This window comes from Papio anubis, chromosome 8 (genome assembly GCF_008728515.1).
Source record: "Papio anubis isolate 15944 chromosome 8, Panubis1.0, whole genome shotgun sequence".
NCBI lineage: Eukaryota > Metazoa > Chordata > Mammalia > Primates > Cercopithecidae > Papio > Papio anubis.
The window spans coordinates 115,584,278-115,600,714 of NC_044983.1; the positions used below are offsets into that span (position 1 = coordinate 115,584,278).

General features: G+C 36.3%; 1 protein-coding gene across 4 annotated transcripts in view; it reads left to right on the forward strand.

Moving 5' to 3' along the window:
* The window catches only part of COL14A1 (collagen type XIV alpha 1 chain), a 281,368-nt gene that overhangs the window by 197,993 nt on the left and 66,938 nt on the right, over positions 1–16,437 (forward strand). For all 4 annotated transcript variants that reach the window (XM_031650141.1, XM_031650143.1, XM_031650140.1 and 1 more), the window contains exons 35-37: positions 1,533–1,610; positions 4,714–4,800; positions 14,987–15,040. In XM_031650141.1, the coding sequence (XP_031506001.1) occupies positions 1,533–1,610; positions 4,714–4,800; positions 14,987–15,040 (219 nt within the window). The remainder of the gene's footprint in view (positions 1–1,532; positions 1,611–4,713; positions 4,801–14,986; positions 15,041–16,437) is intronic.

Genomic DNA, 16,437 nt, shown 5'->3' on the forward strand with positions numbered 1-16,437 from the left:
TTTCTCAACTGTTTTAATTCTATTAGGTGGTGCAAAAGTAATTGTAGTTTTTGACATTACTTTTGCACTAACCTAATAAAAACTTAATTTTTTATTGGACATAATTTTTTTGTTTGATTGCCCTGGATGGTCTCAGTTATCATACTCTTGGATGGTGGAGGAGAACCTTAAACCACCTAGAAAAAACAGCAGTGAGCCATGCACATATTTCTGCAAACAGCTCAATAGATGTATATAGGATCAAAAAAATAAGATGCTTTAACTTATGGATTTGCTTTGAAAATTCAGGGGTTACTTCATTGATCAGTTGGAATGACTGTTTGCAATAAGGCATCGTTACTTGAGTATAATGACAGAAAGCCCAATTTCATTTGTTTACTATCAGAAAAAGTTCTTTTGTGATATGCATTTTTAATAACATATTTCAATAGTACTGTCTACTTGGGCATTATCATTTTTCTAGAAGATGTTTGGCGAAGGATGGGTAGTACTATTTGGGAGAAAATAAGGAAGGCATCAGGAATTTCCAGGCTTTGCTGAAAACACCACTGCTGAAAGCAAGATTACAGATTTAAAATGAAAACAATTTCATCCTTCTCCCCGATCAGTAATAGAGCACACACTTAATATTTGAAAATAATGTAGGAAGAAATACAGTAAAAATGATTGGGTCGTTAGGCTAGTGTTAGCCCTTAATGATGTTATAATTATGTTTCTGTGTATTTCAACATGTATATTGACTTGTCACCAACATACATGAGTGGAGCAAGCCTGTCTAAATATTTATGGCATGATCAATGGTGTAAATAAAAATACACATAGCTTACATTCTCACAATACTGAATGTGAAGCTGTCATGACATTTACCACATTGTGTACAGTATTTATGTGCTCCTCTCTCACTCCCTGTAAGTTCTTCTAGGTCAGGACTATGATTTTTTAAAAAAATGTTTGTATCCTAAAAGTCTACATAGTATCTGGCTTACATTATGTACTGAAGAAAACGTTGCTGAGTCTATGTACAAAGCAATGAAGTGAGAATTAATTCAATAAGCCTTCCTGAGTGCTTTTTATCTACCACATATTATGGTAGGTGACCTAAGGATGAGTTTGGAAATGTAAATAATTGTATTGTGTAGTGGGAGGTGTGCTATAGAGGAGGCACATGGAGTGTTGTGTGATGACAGTCATTTGGGAGCAGCTGTGATGGGCCTTGTAAGGAAGACTTTAACAGAGGAGTTAAGCTTACTCTTTAGGTAGAAATGAGAGGGGAAGTTGTGATAAGTAAGAAGGTTTAGATGGTGGATGAAAAATTGTAGACAAAACCTTAGATCACTGTGTGTTTGAGGAAAAGAATTAGTTTGACATTATTGGAGTTACTTTTAAATTTACTTACTGTCATGTATTATTAATGTATTGATATTCTGTTATATAATACATAACATAAAATCTGTTACATAGTACATAACATAAAATTATAACGATAATTTATTTATTTTTTATTGAATGACAATTTTCTTTTTAAATCATAGTTCCAGTTACAGATGTTTGATATTGTTTGTTCCACATCATGGGCCAATACAGACAAATGCTGTGAACTTCCAGGCCTGGTAAGCATTCTTCCTTCATCTCTATTGATTTTTTTTTATTGTATTTAATTTTCTGGAAATGAGAAGCTATTTCTCAACATTCATATCATAGGCAACTCATTGAGATGATAAAATTAGAAAGAGATTAATAAGGAGGCATGTGTGAAATTAACACGATTTCTCCTGCATGACCTCGGATCACATACACTGTGAACGGCACAACTCTGAGTGCTCCATTTATACATAGTCCAGATGTTCCCAGATTCCGTGGCTCATGAAGCCCTTAGTGTCTCAACTTTTTTCTTGCACCCCTAAGCCAAAAGAAACACCTTGCGGTTCCATTTATGAAATAATAGGCCCAAACATCTTACTAAATATTTATGTCCTAACAACTCAGTAGCCATGTAAAATAATAAGGCACATACATTGAAAGAAAAAAGGGATATTTATATTTTATTCTTAAATGACCGAAATAGCTTACTGATGGGATGTGTGTGCATACCTGACCCCTACAGTATTTCTCATATCTTGGAATCATATTGGCCATTGCCATCCTCACTTCTTTTTCTACATTGCTTTTTTTCATAGTACTTACCTTTCATCACAGCAGCTGTATTTGTAAATTAGGGCGTCATCCAAAAAAGTGTTGCAAAATCTAATGTTGAAACTGCAGACCACCTTGAGCTCGTCATTCACACGAAGTCCAGTGGGTGCTGAGTATTGCTGTGCTTCTCTTAAATTTTTAAAACATTCACAGGAGCCCTGTGAGTTTAATATAGTTTCCCAGACTTCTTGGTGCACAATTTTAGAACCGTAGTCATAATCTACATAACCTGTATGCAATCCTACTAGAAAACTAAACATTTGAAAGTTATTTATACCAAGTGATGGTATAAATATTTATGTCCTAACAACTCAGTAGCCCATATAAAATATAATACACATAAATTGGAAGAAAAAAGTGATATTTATATCTTATTCCTAAATAACCATAATTTCTCACTGATGGGATGTGTGTATACCTATATATATATATATAAACAAAAAAACAGATTTATATCTTAGGATCCTAGGACAAGTGAGCTGGCATGGATGACCCTGTCATGGTTGGATAGTAGTCATGTCTTAGTAATTAGAGCTGGAATTCTCCAGAGCGTGGGGAACCCTTCATGAAGTCTGTGAGATTTGACCTTATAACTGTATTAGTCTGTTCTCATGTTGCTAATAAAGACATCCCCAAGACTGGGTAATTTGTAAAGGAAGATTTAGAGACTCACAGTTTTGTACAGATGGAGAGGCCTCAGGAAACTTACAAACATGGTGGAAGGGGAAGCAAACACTTCCTTCTTCACAAGGTGGCAGCAAGGAGAAGTGCAGAGCAAACGTGGGGGAAAAGCCCCTTATAAAACTGTCAGATCTCATGAGAATGTGTTCACTATCACAAGAACAGCATGGAGGTAACCACCCCTGCGATTCATACCTGGCTTACATTATGCACTGAAGAAAAAGTTACTGAGTTGAAAAAGTCACTCCACTGGGTCCTACCTGTGATACATGGGGATTATGGGAACTATATCAAGATGAGATTTGGGTGGGGACACAGCCAATCTCTCAGTAAGACTTACTATATCAAGAAGCCAAACCATATCACTAAGACTTATCACCTCACAACATCTATTGCAAGCACCAAATTCATGGCAGTCTGTATTTGAGAAGGAAGCAACTTATTATTTCTTCACCAAAATAAGTTTCTAGTAAACTCGGGAAGAAATTAAATTAGCGACACCTTGATGTTATGCGAAAGGGCAGGTAAATGGGAAATTGGCAGCAGAAACACTCAGAATCCTCTGTTGTATCAAGCAAAGATGTGATCACCACTTTTTCTGGGAAGGACCCTTCTCGTTCCTTTTCTTTTTACTTGTCTCATTGAAGAGGCGTAAATTCCATAGTAAAAAGACACGGTGCAGTAACAGTCAGCAGCACTGGCAAAACCATCACTGAGTCTCTGGCTACAGGTGGCCTGTAATTAGCCTTATTTTGGGATCTTTCAGAATGCTTAAGTTTATGTTTCACTCTAGCTGGCCAGATTTCAGGCCAGATGTATTCACAGGGGGTTTGAATTGAAATCTTGTACTGTTGTCCAACATTTAGAGAAAAGTATACACACCATGTAACAGGCCATTTGCTTAACCTTTCTTGGGTTTCTGTTGTGAATGTTGTAGAGACTCAGATTATTTTCATGTTGGCAATTTAACTGTCATCTGTGCTCTATTTGGCTCTAATTTTATTTTCCCCCAAAGTCTTAAATAATGACTAATTTTTTCTCTATCCAAAGGAACTGATGAACTCCATGAAGTTCTATAGTATCTTATCCCAGTGCTGAGCTCATTTTGGCTGCTGTTCTAAATGGGATATTTATAAATTGTTCAATAGCTGTTAGCAGGTGCTCTGTCTTCCTCTACAGATTCCAGTAACTCATTCAGATATATTTAGCCTTCCATTAATAATCTATTTTGTAATGTCACATGATAACAATATTCCCTAAGAGAGAAGAAAAATGTTCTCCTATTCCAGAGCCTTAGATCTACACTGTGATGTTTTTCTTACTTTCAACCACAGAATGTGAGCAGTTGTGGAAACTGTCATAGGGAATTAATGATGAGTTTAAACATTGATTTTGTTTTTCTTTGTTTTAGTACTGATATAGTTGTTTTGATTGAGTACTCCAACAAGTTTTCTTTTATCCTTTGAAACAGAAAAATTATTATAGCATAAAAAAGTTTTCAAGACCTTTAGTTCACAGAGTACTATTACTCCAACCAACAGAATTAAATAGTAATCAAGAATTCTTTTTTGCACTCACTTCTGATTGTCTTTCCTCACCTGGATTCCCAAGCTGGTTTTAGCAACACCCATTGATAATAGTGATTATCAGTGACCAGGAGGTACCCATTCATTTTTCTTTACAGAATATATTTTGCAATCGGGAGTGAATATTCTCTGCCTTTGTAATGTGCACTTGAAAGTCTAAAAATATCTTAAATCAAATTGTTTTCTTTAAGCCAATAAAGCCATTTGTATAAACTGGTATGCTAATGGTTGTGCTCTTTTTGTTTCTTTTCAGAGAGATGATGAGTCTTGCCCAGACCTTCCTCATTCTTGCTCCTGTACTGAAACCAATGAAGTGGCTCTGGGACCAGCGGGCCCACCAGTAAGTCTTGCTGAGTTCAGCCTTAAATGTTCTTTAATAATATTAATAACTATCACTTGTGTGTGTCTAATATGTGTTGTCTACTGTACTAAATGGCTATTACTCACTTAATTGTAGGAATACAGTGAGACACAGAGATGTTAAGCAGCTTGATTAAAGAACACAGCTTGGAGGAGCTGGGCTTCAAATCCCAGTGTCCATGACTCCTAGAGATGATGCTCCTCACCACTGTGCCATACGATGTCTCATACTGGTCTATACTCAAAATCTTCCCTTAAAGCTACTATGGTTAATTTTCAGTGTGAATATTTCAAACCAGGACTTTACTTGTACCTGTAAGATTTGCATACACCTGCTTTGTCCACTTTCTCTCTCTTTTTTAAGCTTTTACCTTAGGTTCAGTGGTAGATGCGAAGGTTTGTTATATAGATAGGTAAACTCATGTCATGAGGATTTGTTGTACAGATTATTTCATCACCCAAGTACCAAGTCTAGTACTCAGTAGCTATTTTTCTGATCCTTTCTCTCCTTCCATCCTCCACCCTCAAGTAGGTCCCCGTGTCTGTTGTTCCCTTCCTTGTGTCCATGAGTTCTTATCATTTAGCTCCCACTTATAAGTGAAATCATGTGGTATTTGGTTTTCTGTTTCTGTGTTAGTTTCCTAAGGATAATGGCCTCCTGCTCCATAAATGTTACCACAAAGACGTGATCTTGATCTTTTTTATAGCTGCATAGTATTGCATGATGTATATGTACCACATTTTCTTTATCTGTCACTGATGGACATTTAGGTTGATTTCATGTCTTTGCTATTGTGAATGGTGCTACAGTGAGCATTCGTGTGTATGTGTCTTTATGATAGAATGGTTTATATTCCTTTGGGTATATACCCAGTAATGGGATTGCTGGGTTGAATGGTTGTTCTGTTTGTAGCTCTTTGAGGGATCGCCACACTGCTTTTCACAATGGTGGAACTAATTTACACTCCCACCAACAGTGTATAAGTGTTCCCTTTTCTCCGCAACCTTGCCCGCGTGAGTGATTTTTTTACGTTTTAAAAATAGGCATTCTGACTGCTGTGAGATAGTATTTTATTGTGATTTTGATTTTCATTTCTCTCATGATCAGTGATATTGAGCTTTTTTTCATATGCTTTTTGGCCACTTGTATGTCTTCTTTTGAAAAGTGTCTGTTTATGTCCTTTGCTCACTTTTTAATGGGATCATTTGGGTTTTTTCTTATAAATTTGTTTAAATTCCTAATAGAGGCTGGATATTAGACCTTTGTTAGATGCACAGTTTGCAAAAATTTTCTTCCATTCTGTAGATTGTCTGTTTACTCTGTTGATAGTTACTTTCGCTGTGCAGAAGCTCCTTAGTATAATTAGAGCCCATTTGTCAATTTTTGCTTTTGTTGTGATTGCTTTTGGTGTCTTCGTCATGAAATCTTTGCTCATGCCTATGTCCTGAATGGTATTGCCTAGGTTGTCTTCCAGAGTTTTTATAGTTGTGGGTTTTACATTTAAGTCTTTAGTCCATCTTGTGTTAGTTTTTGTATGTGGTATAAGGAAGGGATCCAGTTTCAATCTTCTGTGCCAGTTATCCCAGTACCATTTATTGAATAGGGAGTCCTTTCCCCGTTGCTTGTTTTTGTCAGCTCTGTTGAAAATCAGATGGTCATAGGTGTGTGGTCTTATTTTTGGGTTCTGTATTCTATTCCACTGGTCTATGTGTCTGTTCTTGTGCCAGTACCATGCTGTTTTGCTTACCATAACCCTATAGTATAGTTTGAAGTTGCATAACATGGTGCTCCAGCTTTGTTATTTTTACTTAGGATTGCCTTGACTATGCAGGCTCTTTTGTGATTCCACATGAATTTTAAAATAGTTTTTTTCTAGTTCTGTAAAGAATGTTATTGGTAGTTTGATAGGAGCAGCATTAACTCTGTAAATTGCTTTGGGGAGTATGGTCATTTAAACAATATTAATCCTTCCTATCCAAGAGCATGGAATGTTCTTCTATTTGTTTATGTCATCTCTGATTTCTTTGAGCAGTGTTATAATTCTCAATGTAGAGATCTTTCAGCTTCCTAGTTAGCTGTATTCCTAGGCATTTTATGCTTTTTGTGGCAATTGTAGATGGTACTGCATTCTTGATTTGACTCTTGGCTTGGCTGCTGTTGGTGTATAGGGATGTTAGTGATCTTTGTGCATTGATTTTACATCCTGAAATGTTGCCAAAGTTGTTTATTAGCTGAAGGAGCTTTTGGGCTAAGATGATGGGATTTTCTAGATATAGAATCATGTCATCTACAAACAGGGATAGTTTGACTCCCTGTCTTCCTATTTGGATGCCTTTATTTCTTTCTCTTGTCTGATTGCACTGGCCAGGACTTCCAATACTATATTAAATAGGAGTAGTAAGAGAGAACATCCTTGTCTTATGCTGGTTTTCAATAGGAAATGCTTCCAGCTTTTGCCCATTCAGTATGATGTTGACTGCAGGTTTGTCATATATGGTTCTTCTTATTTTAAGTTATGTTCCTTCAATACCTATTTTATTGAGAGTTTTTAACATGAAGGGATGTTGAATTTTATCAAAAGCCTTTTTTGCATCTATTTAGATAATTATGTGGTTTTTGTCTTTGGTTCTGTTTATGTGATGAATCACATTTATTGATTTGCATATGTTGAGCCAACCTGGCATCCCAGGGATGAAGCTTACTTGACTGTGGTGGATTAGCTTTTTGGTGTGCTGCTGAATTCAGTTTGCAAGTATTTTGTTGAGGAATTTTGAATTGATGTTCATCAAGGATATTAGCCTGAAGTTTTCTGTTGTTGTGTCTCTTCCAGGTTTTGCTATCAGGATGATGCTGACCTCATAGAATGAGTTGAGGAGGAGTTATTCCTCCTCAATTTTTTGCAATAGTTTCAAAAGGAATGTTACCAGCTCTTCTTTGTACATCTGGTAGAATTTGACTGTGAATCCCTGGCCTGGGCTTTTTTTTGTTGGTAGACTATTTATTATGGATTCAATTTCAGACCTTGTTATTGGTCTGTTCAGGGAATCAGTTTCTTTCTGGTTTAGTCTTGGGAGGGTGTATGTGTCCAGGAGTTTGTCCATCTCCTCTACGTTTTCTAGTATGTGTACATAGAGGTATTTGTAGTAGTTTCTAATGGTTACTTTTATTTCTGTGGGGTCAGGTTAACATTCCCTTTGTCGTTTGTAATTGTATTTATTTGGATCTTCCTTCTTTTCTGCTTTATTAGTCTAGCTGGTGGCTTATCTATCTTACTAATTTTTTCAAAAAACTAACTACTGGATTTGTTGTCTTTTGAATGTTTTTTCGTGTCTTGATTTCCTTCAGTTCAGCCCTGATCTTGGTTATTTTTTGTCTTCTGCTAGCTTTGGGGTTGGTTTGGTCTTGCTTCTTTCATTCTCTCAGTTGTGATATTAGGTTGTTAATTTGAGATCCTTCTAACTTTTTGATGTGGGTGTTTAGTGCTATGAATTTTCCTCGTAACACTGCCTTAGCTGTGTCCCAGAGATCCTGGTAAGTTGTACCCTTGTTCTCATTAGTTTCAAAGAACTTCTTGATTCTGCTTAATTTTAACTTTTTATGTATCCTGAGATTATGTTAAAATGTTAAAAAAATTACAACTGTTGTCTTCCTATTGGCTTGTTATGTGAATCATTGTAAATGAAACCATTTAACTTCAGTAATGCTTTTTACTTCAAGTCTGATTTGTCTAATATTAATATGCTTCCAATATTTGTGTTTTGGATTCTTTGTCTAATTTATTAATTTTCTAATTTGTCTACCTTGCATGTTCTCATTCCAGCCAGTTGGAAAGGGAGAAAATGGTTGAGGACAGCATTTGGTTTTCATTTAAGAACCACACCCAGGGTATATGCAGCACTCTTTCTCTCATATTCCATTAGCCAGCACTTAGTCATAAGGTCATACCTACTTACATAGGATTACAAGAAATCAAGTCCCTAGATGGATGGTTATGTGTTTAGTTAAAACTCAGGAGATCATATTATTACAAAGAAGCAGTGGAAATGAATGTAAGGACAATTAGCAATTTCTGTACAACTGTGAAAACTATCTTTCTTTTTTTTTTCTGAGACAGAGTTTCGCTCTTGTTGCCCAGGCTGGAGTGCAATGGCACAATCTCGGCTCACCGCAACCTCTGCCTCCCAGGTTCAAGTGATTCTCCTGCCTCAGCCTCCTGAGTAACTGGGATTACAGGCATGTGCCACCATGCCAGGCTAATTTTTTGTATTTTTAGTAGAGACGGGGTTTCTCCATGTTTGTCAGGCTGGTCTTGAACTCCTGACCTCAGGTGATCTGCCCGCCTTGGCCTCCCAAAGTGCTGGGATTGCAGGCGTGAGCCACCATGCCTCACTGAAAACTATCTTTTGAAAACACTTCAGATGTCAGAAATAAAAATATTTCAGATGAACGAAAACTATTAATTTACCACCAATATTCTCTCTAAGGAATATGCATAAGACATAATTTAAAATAAAGAAAAAATAATACCAGAAGAAATTATGACCAAAGAAATAGCAAATATATGGGCAAATCTTAACAAATATTAATTTGTAACATATATATTTTCTTCATTGTTTATTTGCAACATTTTGATGTCTTTATATTTATATTTTAGATATTTCTCTTTAAATAGCATATGCCAAGATTTTGCTTTTAATTTGGTTTTACAATCTTTCTTTTGTAGTTTAGTCCATTTCTATTGGTTGCGATAACTGACCTATTCTGATTTACATCCACAACCTTAATTTTACTTTCTTGGTTTTTCTTGATTTCTCAATTTTTGCTTTTTTATTTGTATCACATATATATTTCTTGCTTGAGATTGTATTTATTTTTGTCTTTAAGTTTTGCTTTTATTGCATTCTTTTTTTCCCCTCCACTAGTTTGGAAAGTATACTCTATGGCTTTTCTTTTTCTTGCATTTTTTTCTATGAAATAGTAGATTTGTTTTGGTTATCTTTTTGTTGTTACTTTCTTTTTTTTCTTTTCTTTTCTTTTTTTTTAAAATTATACTTTAAGTTCTAGGGTACATGTGAACAACGTGCGGGTTTGTTACATATATATATATACATGTGCCATGTTGGTGTGCTGCACCCATTAACTCATCATTTATGTTAGGTATATCTCCTAATGTTATCCCTCCCCCCTACCCGCTCCCCACAATAGGACCCAGTGTCTGATGCTCCCCTTCCCGTGTCCAAGTGATCTCATTGTTCAGTTCCCACCTATGAGTGAGAACACGCGGTATTTGGTTTTCTGTGTTGTGATAGTTTGCTGAGAATGATGGTTTCCAGCTTCATCCATGTCCCTACAAAGGTCACGAACTCATCCTTTTTCATGGCTGCATAGTATTCCATGGTGTATATGTGCCACATTTTCTTAATCCAGTCTGTCACTGATGGACATTTGGGTTGATTCCAAGTCTTTGCTATTGTGAATAGTGCTGCAGTAAACATACGTGTGCATGTGTCTTTATAGCAGCATGACTTATAATCCTTTGGGTATATCCCCAGTAATGGGATGGCTGGGTCAAATGGTAATTCTAGTTCTAAATCCTTGAGGAATTGCCACACTGTCTTCCACAATGGTTGAACTAGTTTACAGTCCCACCAATAGTGTGAAAGTGTTCCTATTTCTCCACATCCTCTCCAGCACCTGTTGTTTCCTGACATTTTAATGATTGCCATTCTAACTGGTGTGAGATGGTATCTCATTGTGGTTTTGATTTGCATTTCTCTGATGGCGAGTGATGATGAGCTTTTTTTCATGTGTCTGTTGGCTGTATGCATGTCTTCTTTTGAAAAGTATCTATTCATATCCTTTGCCCACTTTTTCATGGGGTTGTTTGTTTTTCTCATAAATTTGATTGAGTTCGTTATAGGTTCTGGATATTAGCCCTGGCTTTTCTATTAATAGCTGACCCAGAAGTTTTTACCAGATATACTTAGCTTAACAAAGTTCGAAATAATCAGCATTTCTATACTTCTTTGCCAGTGTGATGAGTTGGAATTCTTTCAACTTAGATCGTCTTCTTAATAATTTACATGCTCTGGCCAGGCGCGGTGGCTCAAGCCTGTAATCCCAGCACTTTGGGAGGCCGAGACGGGCGGATCACGAGGTCAGGAGATCGAGACCATCCTGGCTAACACGGTGAAACCCCGTCTCTACTAAAAATACAAAAAAAACTAGCCAGGCGAGGTGGCAGGCGCCTGTAGTCCCAGCTACTCGGGAGGCTGAGGCAGGAGAATGGCGTGAACCCAGGAGACGGAGCTTGCAGTGAGCTGAGATCTGGCCACTGCACTCCAGCCTGGGCGACAGAGCGAGACTCCGTCTCAAAAAAAAAAAAAAAAAAAAAAAAAAATAATTTACATGCTCTTACTACCCAGTGTTTTAATACTGTTTTTAACATCGCAAATTAGATGTCTTGGTTATTATTATTGCCTGTGTGAGCTCTAAAACATAAACTCTCCAGCAAGTCTCAGCCGCCTTTCCCATCCTTCCTGAGGGCACTTTCAGTTCACATGTGTACTATAGTTTTTTTAGTTTTATTTTTTTCTTCTTGGTTCTTAAGAATAGAGTTCTTAATTACAATAGTGTTTTAGCCAGCATTAATGCATGTTTATAAGTGGGAGGGTTTTCAAGTTTTTTCATCTGTAATATGCTGGAACAAGTCATAAAATATTTATTTGTGACCTAAACAGCAAACCTTCTAATGAGGAGAAGCAGCAGAGATGTGAAAGGGAAGGGTTGAGCTTTGATTTGGAGGGGAAAAAAGGTGTAAAATAAGAAAAAAGCAATTGAAATGTTATATTTCAAAAATTTCAAATAAGGAAATTTTGTATTCTAAATAAAGCATAATAATAAACTAATTAAGAAATAGTATCTTGAGCAATATATAATAAATTCTGTTTGACGATTGAACATACTTTGATTGTTTTCTCATTCATGAATTTCACAGTAGTATGATGTATCAATAAAACCAAAGGATCTGTAGGAAGACCTGAATAGAAGAATCCTATTCTCTTTGCAAAGGCTAACCCTCTCTTATTGAAAAGATGATTGTTTTCATCCACAAGTATTTGTTGAATTCTTGTCCCATGCCCAGTGACAAGAGTTAAGGATGAGGTGGAAATTAAGTTAGAAGTATAAAATGATCCCTGGCTTTTGGACACAGTGCCTCTGACATGAATATCTGTGAGATAAACAGTCTTGATTATTATAATTTGAATAAAATCTTCAGTTGAAGATATATTTGAATATATATTTGAATAAAATCTTCAGTTGAAAACAGATCATTTAAGATGCACAAACAAAAAGTTGTGACAGACTGGGTATATTAACTGAGATAGACTAGGCTGCGAGAAACAGAAAATTTAGCTAACACAGTAGCGTAAACTATGAGGACAATAGGACATTTATTGTTTGCTCAATAAAAGGTTTAGAGGCAGATGATCTGAAGAAGGCAAATGAGGCTGCTAGACAACTTCTTCAAGGACTTGTGCTTGTTCTAGCTTCCTATGTTGCTTTTCTTAGGTTTGCTGCTTCTTGATCAAATTGGCCAAAACTGCTTAACACAACTATTCCTGCTTGCAAAGAAAAGCCAAGACAACAAGTATCTGTCTTTTTTGGCCTTTATCGTAGGCGTGAAATGGAGATGGGGGTCAGAAAAGGCTCTTAGGGAGCCAGCCATAGTGTCTGACACGCTGGAGGAAAAACTATAATGGAGCATGTATAGAAATCTGATATACGGCACTTGATATTGGCATTGCAGATCAAGTAGAGAAATGATTGATATTCAGTAATGGTGCTGGGACATTTAGTTTTCCATGTAGAAAATATCTATAAATAAAAGTATATATAACATCTGAGTTTGTGTAAGTACACTCCATGATGTTCACACAATGACAAAATTGCCTAACAAAACATTTCTCAGAATGCACTTCCATCACCAAGCAATGTATGACTTCTTATGAAGAATTTCTACTCATTAAAGAGAAAAAGACATGTAACCCAATAGAAAACTGAGTGAAGTGTATAAATAAATGGTCACAGTGAGAACAAATGCAAATAGATAAACTTATGAAAAGATACATAATCATAATAGTTTTCAGGGAAATGAAAATTGGAACAAGAATAAGGTTTTTCTTTAGCAATATGGTTGATAAAAATGTAAAGTTTGGAAATATTCAGGGTTGATTAAGATTTAAGGAAACAGGGCCCCCCTTAAACTGTTGGCAGATCTGTAAACTGGCACAGTTAGTTTAGAGTGCAATCTGATAATGTATCTGCAAATTTATCAACTTTCACGTATGATTCTATTCTTGGTATCTTCTTCTGAGAAATAGTAAGTTTTACTTAAGGGATATGTAAGGATGTCAATTGAAACATGTTTTAAATTTTTTTTAATTTTTTATTTTTTGAGACTGAGTCTCACTCTATCATTTTGGCTGGGGTGCAGTGGCATGATCTCAGCTCACTGCAACCTCTGCCTCCTGGGTTTAAGCGATTCTCCTGCCTTAACCTCCCAAACAGCTGGGATTACAGACCTGTGCCACCATGCTTGGCTAATTTTTGTATTTTTGGTAGAAATGGGGTTTCACCATGTTGGCCAGGCTGGTCTCGAACCCTTAACCTCAAGTGATCCACTGGCCTCGGCCTCCCAAAGTGCTGGGATTACAGGCATGAGCCAGCGCGCCCAGCCTGAAGCATTATTTAAACGGCTGAAAATTGTGGGAATAAAACTACTTAAATTTCCAATAATAAAAGAATGGCTAAACAAACTCTTACATATCCAAGGTTCAGACAACTATACAACAGTTAAGAATGAATTAGATCTATGTGTGCTATAATAAAAAATCACTAAAGCATATTAAGTTGAAGTCATAGCTGTGTAAAAAGCGTGACATCACATATTTAAAACATACACAGCAAAAATACAATAATACTATAGGCAGTATTTTCTATAGATACATATGCACATGAATAAAATTACATTTTATAATTGTATTTTTAAAATCTGGAAGATGAGTAACTAATTGATAAAAAGGAAGAGTGCATGTAAATGTTTTTTTTAAAAGCCAAGGAAATTTTAAAGATCACCTGACCCAGTGTTTTCTTAAGCGATACAGTGTTCTGCTAATGGTGTACGGTATCCCTTTCAGTAATCCTGGACATAGCATGAAATAAATTGGAATCACACAGGCAGAAAGTTAGTCCATTTTCAAGGATTTTTCAATCCTTCTGCTCAGGTGAAAGATAAATTCTGTCTGGTGCCCACATGGTCCTCCTAACACTTATTCGTCTCCCTTTTTATTAAAGAGCAAACTCTTGGCTCACAGATTTCAATAGAAACAGAATCTAGCTAAATTTAGTAGCAATATTTACAGTGTATTGATTTCTAAGATTACCTTATAGTTTTAGCAAGCGATACTTTTTTTCATTTACTGTAATGCTGTATTTGCTTTTAAAATAAGTGAAATAGTCAATTAAGATATTCAGTAAATACACGCATGTGTTTAGACACATGTGAATGTACATACAGGAAATATATATATATAACATGTATATACATATTATGTTTGTAGATATATATCTATATAAAGAATACTGCTATTAAATAATATTCTAGATAGGGCATTAATATGGCAAAAACTTTGAGGGGAAATATGAATGACAACTTTCAGAAAGATGAAACTAATTGTCCTTTTGTTGTATAAAGAAAATTAGGTTGTTGTTACTTTCATGTGCTTTTTACAATTTAATTGGATCATCTCAAAGTTATGATTTATATGTTATATATATGTTATATAACATATATAATTTTGATTAACTGTGTATTCTTTGGATCATTAGTAATGGTAGTCTTCTATAATCACTAAGTAAATAAAATCTTATGATTTTTCAGTATTTAAAAATGATTTGGCAAAGAAAGTTTTCCAAAACCATGAAAGGGCTGGGGCTGGGTGGTAAATTTCCAGTGAAGGATCATGATGAATGTATACTATTACACAGTGTGTTGGCCTTTACATGAAATAATAATGAGTTAATTCATACTATTAAGGAAAATGAATGAAATACACTGTTTTGAGATTTGTCTTTGAGCTAATATTTAACATCTGTTTGCCAGGGTGGTCCGGGACTCCGAGGACCAAAGGGCCAGCAAGGTGAACCAGGTCCAAAGGTAATGTGCATGTTCTCCCTCTCTCTCTCTCTCTCTCTCTCTCTCTGTCTCCTCCCTCTCTCTGTCTCTCCCCGCCTCTGTCTCTCTCTGTCTCTCTCTCTCTCTGTCTCATCTCTCTCTCTCTCTCATAAATAGCCATCATTTTGGAATTAAGTATGACTGAGTTCACTCTTGCAATCTAAACTTCCTTCTATTTTTATGAAAGTTGTGCCTAACTCTTCTTCCTTATTTTAAGAGACTATGCTTTTTAATCCAAAAGAATATTTAATAACTCAGTGGAAAGAAAGGCTTCTGGATCAGAAATAAGAATGTCAATGTTTTGAGTGGTTTAGTCTCTAAGGTAGTTCTCTCAGAATTTGTACATTCTTCTCTTCCTTTACCTACAACAAAAGCATATCTTTAGAGGAATCATGCAGAACCACAACTTGGCATCATTCCTTTCCAGGTAATTTCTCAGGTTTTGGATTCCTCCTTCTCCACTGCACTATATATAATCAAACACACAACTCCGTTTTTCATTCTTACTGCCCAGGGTCATCAAATATGGTGGTTCAGGTTGTACACTGTACAAAGGCACCCGCCAAGAGACCAAGCCATGCCAAGCCATGTCAAGAAACACATTTTTCTACTTTGCACAAAGGCATCCTGAGGACTGGCAGAAGCCCAGTCACTAATGAACCTCAGGCCTCCCCATCTTCTCTCCAGCTCTTGGCAAATCTTCTAACTGGTCTTCTGTCCCAAGTGGCTTAACATTTCAATTGATTCTTCACATCTGCCCCCAGATTAATTTCCTTAAAGTCTATGCTAGATCACATCATACTCTTCAAAAACCTGCAGTCACATGCTGTTGCCTTCGGAATACCATTCACCCTCTTTGCTGAGGCATTGAAGGTCCTTTATAACTTGACTCCCATTTCATTTTCACCATGTTGCTCCACATGTTCTCTTCTCCATCCATCTTGCTTGACTTACTGCTCAATATGGTTTCTTATTGAATTTACATAACATTTATTCATGGGGAGGAGAACATTGCAAGGCTTTTTACCATAAAATTGGAAACAGATGAAGCAAGGTAGAAGAAAATATTGGGATAAAAAAGAAGTAAATGAAAGAAGGCTGAAGATAATCAGGTACTACCCAATTCAAAATTCAGAACATAAGATGTCTCCTTTTTTGTTTATTTTGTTTGCTGGGACAGACTTGATGTATCTTACTTGGCTCCATCTTTTATGGTGCTGTAAGAAGGGCAGCAGTTGGAGGCCTCCTCTCAAGCAAGTGTGCACTGGATCTTCCTCAGTTTCACCCAAAGGCAATGCCCCTCTGCTCCTATAGATTCTAGTTCCCTCCTCCCAATGCCTCTATCAGCATGACCCCGGTGTTTTCTAACATGATCACTG